This window comes from Marmota flaviventris, chromosome 8 (genome assembly GCF_047511675.1).
Source record: "Marmota flaviventris isolate mMarFla1 chromosome 8, mMarFla1.hap1, whole genome shotgun sequence".
Taxonomy (NCBI): Eukaryota; Metazoa; Chordata; class Mammalia; order Rodentia; family Sciuridae; genus Marmota; species Marmota flaviventris.
The window spans coordinates 7,890,490-7,899,142 of record NC_092505.1 but is presented as its reverse complement, the minus strand read 5'-3'; the positions used below and the strand labels follow the sequence as shown (position 1 = coordinate 7,899,142).

At 46.0% G+C, this 8,653-nt stretch overlaps 1 protein-coding gene across 1 annotated transcript; it reads left to right on the top strand.

The window, feature by feature from the left end:
* Window positions 1-2,183: 2,183 nt before the first annotated feature.
* On the top strand, window positions 2,184-5,525 carry LOC114083513 (carbonyl reductase [NADPH] 1). Its single transcript, XM_027924818.3, has 3 exons — window positions 2,184-2,575; window positions 3,270-3,377; window positions 4,806-5,525. The coding sequence occupies exons 1-3, from the start codon at window positions 2,287-2,289 to the stop codon at window positions 5,240-5,242; spliced, it is 834 nt and encodes a 277-aa protein (XP_027780619.2). The 5' UTR covers window positions 2,184-2,286; the 3' UTR covers window positions 5,243-5,525.
* Window positions 5,526-8,653: the final 3,128 nt, after the last annotated feature.

The following is an 8,653-nucleotide window of genomic DNA, read 5'->3' as shown; positions in this document are numbered from 1 at the left end:
GGCAGGAACCCTATACAATCTGCACATGTGATGAAATCATACAGAACTAACTGTACAACCATGAGTAAGGAAACAAAACAGAAGAACTCCAAAAATGACTTGTACATCCTTTTCATGTCAATATATGTGTGATATCATACTAGAGTTTGAGACTGAGGGAAACTGGGGGACCCGTAAGATCTCTCTTGTTTTTTTAAAACTGCTTGTGAATTTATTATTACCTCAATAAAAAATTCCATTGAAAAAAGCAAGGTTCTTCAACTTTTTGTTAATCAACTGCCAGGAAAGTCACATTGAAATGGCAACATAATTAGAATCTGTGTAAAGCAACTTTGTGCACAAGACTCTCTTGCAATGATGAATATATCTTATAGTTGCACTGCTCAATATTGAGGTCACTGATGTGTGAATCTTGAGCACTTCAAATGTGGTAACTGAAATTGAATACAATTTCAGCAGAATACAATAGACACTAGTATTGCTGTATGTGTGTACGTGGCTGTATAACCAATGTGATCCTGCAATCTGTATGTGTGGAAAAATGAGAATTCATATCCCATTTGAATCAAATGTATGATATGTCAAGATCATTGTATTGCCATGAGCAACTAATTTAAAAAATTTTTTTACTTTTTTTTTTTTTTCGTATCAGGGATTGAATTCAGGGGCACTTGACCACTGAGCCATATCCCTAGCACTATTTAGTATTTTATTTAGAGACAAGGTCTCACTGAGTTGCTTAGCGCCTCGCTTTTTGCTGACACTGGGTTCAAACTCACAATCTTCCTGTCTCCGCATGCCGAGCCACTGGGTTTATAGGCCAGGCACCCAGCTTAAAAAAAAAAAAAAGAATTTTTTATTGTTGATTTTTCAGTTATATGTGGACACAATATCTTTATTTTATTTTTATGTGGTGCCGAGGATTGAACCCAGTGCCTCACACATGGTAGGCAAGTGCTCTACCCCTGAGCCACAACCCCAGCCTAAAACATTAATTGTATTAATTGTAATTTGCATTAATTTACATCAATTTCAATTTAGATTTAAATAGCCACTGTGGATAGTGGTACATATGGGACAGGAAAGAAATGAAACTTGATCTAGTCCCCTCTTCCCTAGTTGTAAGTTCCAAGGGATGATGAAAATTCATTCGAACCACTGAACCAACTTATAAACTTTCTCAGCAGGAGTCTATTCTTTCATCTTAAAATGGGGAAAAAAAGGTACATCCTGACATGTGATTTGTGTGTGTGTGTGTGTGTGTGTGTGTGTGTGAGAGAGAAGGGCTGTGATGTGGCCAGGCACCTGTACACTGCAGCTCTCAGAGCCAGGTAGGATGGTATTTTTGCAAATACATAGTGAAGTAACAGTCGATTTAGTAACTACTTCTCCATTCTCAAAAAGGACAGGCCAGTAGCTTTGCTTTTATATACTTAGGGTGAAATGAACAGAAATTTGATGCCCTGGACTTTTCTTTCAGTTCATTCCACAACTCTAGTTTGAAAGACTTCAATTGCAGAGATAAAGGGAGGGGAAGTTCATACACAAGCCACATGTCTTTCAAGCACAATTGTGAATAACTGGATACTTGGGGGTACAGAAAGCAAACCTTAGAAGACCAGCCCTGGGAGTCAGTACAGATGTAGTCACATGGCCAATCCCAATGGTTCTTCTCTACCAGGTAGGCACCTGCCAGCACCCACCAGCTCCCACTGGCCTGTGTGGCAAGGTAAGGGCCTTTCTTCTTGAATCCTTTCCTTTCCCGGGGCTCTAAACACAGTCTGCTTGGCAAACCGCTCCAAAAATCCTTCAGCAGAAAGTCCAAGCCCTCAGCGTGGTTCCCAGGGATGCCAGTGATCTGCCCCAGCCTACCTCCAGGTTCACTCTGACTCCCCCAAAACATTCCTCATGTTCCTCTACAAAAAGCTACTCGATTTCACTGTTTATTCCTCTAACCGCGAAAGGAAACCACAGTTGAACAATTCATTAAGTACATACCAATAAAACCAGGAGGCGAGTTTTGCAAAGATTAAATTGCGAAGCACAACTTTAATCTCCAGCTCCCAGTCTTTGACCGCCTAAGGCGACTCCAGGCAACTCTGGGCAACTCGGAGCAACTCCAGACAACTCCAGGCGAGCCACGCCCTGCACAGGGCGGGGCTGCGCCTGCGTGGTGGGCGGGCGGTCCCGGGCCAGCAACCTGCGGGTGCTCCACTTTTGCGCTCCAGCGGTGCAGAGGTTGTAAGGTCCGCTATCCGCGCAGGTGTTCCGCGCTGCCCACCAGCCATGTCGTCCTGTCGCCGCGTGGCGCTGGTCACTGGAGGCAACAAGGGCATTGGCTTTGCCATCGTGCGCGACCTCTGTCGCCAGTTCTCCGGGGACGTGGTGCTCACCGCGCGCAACGAGGCGCGGGGCCGGGCAGCGGTGCAACAGCTGCAGGCAGAGGGCCTGAGCCCGCTCTTCCACCAGCTGGACATCGACGACCCGCAGAGCATCCTCATCCTGCGTGACTTCCTGCGAAAGGAGTACAGGGGACTAGATGTGCTGGTCAACAACGCGGGCATCGCCTTTAAGAGTAAGCGGTCGGTCGGGGTGCAAAGCTTGTAGCCCTGGGGGACCACCTTCTGCAAGCGGCTCAGGGGCAGGTGCCCTCTGCTTTGTGGGATCCATAAAGTCTCCCTAGAAAGAAACAGACAGTATAGACGGAAGCCATAGGGAAAGCAGAGACCGGGAAGGTGCAAGCCAAAGGGACATTGTGTTTGCGCGACTGGGACTCATTGGGCTCTTTCTAGGTTTTCTTTACAAAAGTGTACATTAAAGCAGTTGAGTAGACTTTTGACTACTTTTGAAATAAATAATTGCAAAATATTGATTACACCAACATAGTAAATAGACAGTACCCATGACTCACACTACCCCAATACTGCCACTCTACAAAAACAAAGAATGTTATGAAACCAGGAGGTTGACTTTTTTTCGCTTTCCACATTTTTTTTATTGCTGCATTAGAGCTATACATGATGATGGGATTTCATGCTATATGTTCATATAGAATAAAATATAACAATATAATGTGGTCACTATTTGAAACACTTCCCCACTCCTTCCCCAACTGCTATACCCGGTTCCCAGGAGATCCCAAGTGTGAACAACCCTGCATTAGACACAAGACTTTACTTGGAGGGTGCCAGATATCCTGTACACTCTTTTATTTCTGAGAAATTGTACCCCATAGCAACTGTTTACTGTTTTCTCTTTTTTCTTAAAAGTGGCTGATCCGACACCCTTTCATATTCAAGCAGAAGTCACAATGAAAACAAATTTTTTTGGTACCCGAGATGTCTGCACAGAGCTACTCCCCCTCATAAAACCACAAGGTGAGTGGGGTGGGTGATCTGGCCCTGCCCTCCTGCAGTCTCCTCTCCTTGCCCCAGGCCTCTCCTGCTGCAGCTGTGTCCCTGCCTTGCTGGGCCTCCACCTGCCAGGTGCAGCTCTACTTCCCCAACCCCCTTCTTCAGTGGATTGCTGCTCTGTGCACTGTTCTTGCCACACCTGGCTCTTTGGTATCCTCAAGTGTCTGTTCAAAAGTCTCCTCAGAGCAGCTCTTTATTTCTTCTTTCCCTGCTACTGACAAAGGCCCTAGGATTCCATTCTGTACACCCTCATTCAGACTCATGGACCAGGACTGCCTCACTAGACCCAGCCCCACTAAACCTGTCACCTGCCCAAAACACTCCCAGACCAACTCACACATATGGATGTTCCTGATCCTCCATAACTCCTAATAACCCCCAATCTAAACTGACATTTTCAGGGGATGTCCATCCTTCCTCTAAATCTTCCTGGCCACCCACCATTGTGGTCACCCTGGAGGCCACGAGTCTCTGCCCCCACATCAACAATGCCCATGTGCTAAGATTGTGCCCACTGACCTGGGCATCATGGGACACCCCTGAAATCCCACCAACTCAGGAATCTGAGGCAAGAGGATTGCAAGTTCAAGGCCCACCTCAGAAAATTACCAAGACTCTAAGCAATATAGGAAGAACCTGCCTCAAATTTCAAAGAACAGGATGGGGATGTGGCTCAGTTAAGCACCTTTAGGTTCGATTGCTGAAATGAAAAAAAAATTAAAATTAAAAAGATTGTGCCCACTGAGAATCACCTGAATCCTTCATCACAGCCCTAAATGGGCCCTCAGCTGACCATGCACACACCTGCAAACCCTCCTGAGAGGCCTCCCTTCTTGAGTCATGCCCTTTCCCAGGGCTCTGCACAGTGTCTGCTTCTGCTAAAGTTGTGCCAGGCACTCCCAGACTCCTTCAGGAGAAATCCAGGCCCTCAGTGACGCCATGATATGCCCCTATCTCCCTCCTGGCTCATTTCATCTCCTCATCAAAGTGTTTCATGTTGTGCACGCCACAGACTCTCTTAGTCTTCCATTGAAAACTGCTTTAGCACTCCTCCACTCAGGGAGACCCACCTCTCATTAAGGACACACTGGCAGCAGCCACCTTTACAACAATGAGATGTGTGGCTTAGAGTTGACACTGGAGTGTACAGCTTCCTGGAAACTTCTGTGCTCACAGGCACCCTGTGATCCCAGGAGGTTCTTTATGGAAGTTCCTTATGCAACCACCCAACGGTCCATGTCTGTTTCTCCTAAAGCTCATACTGGTGGCACTCTTTCAAATGAAAATTTTCTGCTCTAACATCTGAGTATAATTGGTCTTCACTGTTCTCATGTAGATTTTATATTACATGTTAACACAGATGAATGTATCATGGTTTGGAATGTATTTTAGGCAGAGTGGTGAATGTCTCCAGCGTGTTGAGTCTGGTCTACCTTAAACGCTGCAGCCCAGAGCTGCAGCAGAAGTTTCGAAGTGAGACCATCACAGAGGAGGAGCTGGTGGGGCTCATGAACAAGTTTGTGGAAGACGCAAAAAATGGAGTGCACGAAAAAGAAGGCTGGCCCAATTCTGCCTATGGAGTGTCCAAGATTGGTGTCACAGTCCTGTCCAGAATCTATGCCTGGAAACTCAGTGAGCAGAGGAGAGGAGACAAGATCCTGCTGAATGCCTGCTGCCCAGGGTGGGTGAGAACCGACATGACAGGACCCTCGGCCACCAAGAGTCCGGAAGAAGGAGCCGAGACCCCCGTGTACTTGGCCCTTTTGCCCCCAGAGGCAGAGGGGCCTCATGGGCAGTTTGTTCAGGATAAACAAGTTAGTGAGTGGTGAGCTGAACTCACACCTCCACCATGGTCCCCACTTGGTATCCTGCACTGATGTGACCCAAAGGACATTTATGCTTTCAAACTATCCTTAGACCAAAAAAAAAAAATCCCACAAGGCATCCTTATCAAGTGCTTAGGTGTCACATGTCAAAGGTGGACTAGGGAGCTCACTCAGGCACCACTAATTCCTTAAGGTCTTTTCTTCAACACAGGGAGAGAAAAGTGAAATTCCTGAAAATAACTAATGCAAATGAGAAGGTGAATAAAGGATTCTTGATAAATGTCCACTCTGCAGACTGTTTTCTTGCTGAAGCAAACTCCATCCAGGAACTTGGTCACTGTAAAAGCTAGGTCAAGGGGAGAGAGAGTGGAACTCAGGCGTGGTCAGACCTAGGAGGAGCAGGCCTTAAACACCTTGCTCTGTGGGCTCTGCAGTCAGTTGCAACTACTCGTCAAACAGGAAAGCAGACACACTTAGCAAAACAAGCATCAGAGTTGGATGTGGCCCCTGGACTAAGGCTTACCCCTCCCCCAGGAAACAGACACTACCACCAAGGCAAAGGCAGCTGCCCTGGTGTCTTCCCAAAGCCTAGGTCATTGTGTGAAAACAACCAGCAGCTTGAGAAGAGTGAGTGGGTGCTGTGTGCATGGTCACTTATGACTGAGCTGAGAGAAGTATTACAGAGACGCCTGGATGTGAGTGTTCCTAAGTAGGAATGGAGTATCCCACAACTGTAATACTCCCATATGTTCCAAAATACAAAGAAGTAGAAGAGCATAACAGGATGTTTGGAATTGCAGACCATAGATGTATATATAGACATTGATTACCATTTTTCCACTTTTTTTTATTGTGAGCTTTGAAAACTTGGGGAGGGTGAGGGTGTGGCTCGGTGGCAGAACACTGGCCTAGCATGGGTGAAGTCATGGGTTCAGGTCCACAGTTCAGTACCACAACAATGAATAAAAATTAGAAATGGAAAAGGAAAGCCCAGGATCTGGCACCTTACTTAGCAGTGGCTCAAGCAGAGTGGCCACGCCTTACTGTGTCTGGCTTTCTTTAACTGTCAAGCACTCATGGGATGACACATCAGTGTAAGTGTTGAAAATGGTGCCTGGCACATGTACCACAAGGCGTGTGCTTTTGTCACACCTGGGATCAGAGCAATGTCACCCCTGGTGGCGGAGAGAAGTCCTTGTTCACTGCCCATCGCCCAGCTGGCTCCAGAGGGCATCAGGAAGTGTCCACTGTCCCTTCCCTCCCACAGCCTGGCTCCATGCTGTCCACACCTCAACTTGCAGGACTTCTCACTCTGCCCCAGGGGCTGCCATGCCTGGGACCTGAAGAGTGAGCACCCCTGAGAACCAGCTCTTCTTTTAAAAGGGAGGTTTGGGGGCTGGGGTTGTAGCTCAGTGGTAGAGTGCTTGCCTCGCATGCTTAAGGCCCTGGGTTCTGTCCCCAGCACCACATAAAAATAAGCAAATAAAATAAAGATATTGTGTCCATCTCCAACTAAAAAAAAAATACTTAAAAAATAAGAGGAAGGTTTGGTTTCCAGGTTTGACCCTTCAACAGGGCTGTTCATTTCCTCCTAGTTATTTTGTTTCTGTAAGCAGACACCAACACATAAACAATGTCTAGGTCAAGACTATAGTATTTCAAGTGCTGGCTTTGAAATGTACAGTTGAAATGCAAAGATAAGTCTCCTTAATACCTTAATGACCTCTGGCTTCTTCAAGAGCTCTAAAGAAATCATCATCCCATATTCAGGTTCCTGGGTACCTCTGCGGTGGGGGAAAGGACATTCTATCCTACTGCTAAGATTTATTTCTCAACCTGAAGAGTAAGGTACATGCTGCTAAAATAAAATTTTCAGAAAATGTAAAATTACATACAAAAATAGCATTTCTGAGAGGTGTGTGCAGTGGTGCACACCTGTTGTGCCTCTGCTTAGGATGCTTCTGCAGGTTCAAAGCTAGACTCTAAGAGTTCAAGACCACATGGGAGCATGTAAGACCCATTCACAGGGAAAAAGAAAATCAGAAGAGAAAGAGAAACTGAGTCTCATATTGAATATAGGATATGAAGGATTCAGGCAGGTGTTACAACCAGCTCACCTGAAAAGCTAAAGGGGCTCAGATTTAAGTGGAATAAGGGAAGCTGAGATGAACTGCAAATGGAGACCAAACTGGGGTTTGCACACTGGAGAGGAAGCTGATTATATCTGCTAGACAAGCCGGCAGCACACACACACCCACTGCAGACAGTTACAAACATGCCCATGTCTCAGAGCAGGCAGAGGGAGCCTGGGGCTCCAACTCTTCCCTCGTTATCCTACACTCTTGTATGAGCCCAGAAAACACCAACCCTCAAAAGGAACCACCACACCCAGCCTGACTAGCAGCAAGACACTGGGGAGGAGGGAATCACAGGGGCTGACTGGGCGATCTTGAGATTTACAATCACAAACCCAAATGGACCTCCAAAGCTGCTAGCCAGTGCTCACTCAATCCCGTGTATATAATTTCCCTTTCTGCAATAGTACTCTTCTTCTTCCTCAGGTCTCCCAAAGTAATAGAGGTGCATAAACATTCCCTCCCTCATGGGAGCTTTCTGGGAATCAGCCCTACCTGTAAACACACAAAATTACAATAATTTTTTAAATATTTGGTTTTTACCTATAGGTGGACACAATATTTTCATTTATATGTGGACTGAGGATTTATATGTGGTACTGTGGTACAAACCCAGTACCTCACACATGGTAGGTGAGTACTCTACCTCTGAGCCACAACCCAGCCCCACAAGACCTTAGTTGTCTTTTGTTTCTGATTAGAGAATAAGGCAGCACTTCATGCCATAAAAAAGAATGAGGGATCCCATGAGCTGAGCAAGGCAGGGTGGTTTTATAAGAATAGAAGCATTGAGGAGAGTGAAATTGGTCATTTCAAACTCTTTTCTCTTTTTTTCTTTTAAGATATACACCACAGGAGACTGTACTTTGACGTATTACATATACATGGATCATAACTCCGCATTGTGTAGAACCACAGATTGGGAGGCTACTCTCAAAGCCAGTTTTCTTACTCTGGTTCAGGCACAGAGGAGCTCCTTGTGCTTCAAGCACACAACTTGAGGAGGAGCAACTCTGTTCTGGTCTGATCATTTGGCATTTCCAGTCCCAACAAGTCATTGATGTCCTCGTGATCACAGGTTTGGGGAGCTTCCATGATTCTCGCTGAAGAAAAACAACTTCCTGTCAGGACATGGCTCCATGTGGATATTTCATACTTTTTCAGAGAACACAGTGTACCAGGCAGACGACTGTGACTTTCAGAGGATCATACCATGAGTTTAAAATACAGCCATTAGCCAGGGTCCCCCTGAGCAAAATCAAAGAATGAGCCCAATGAG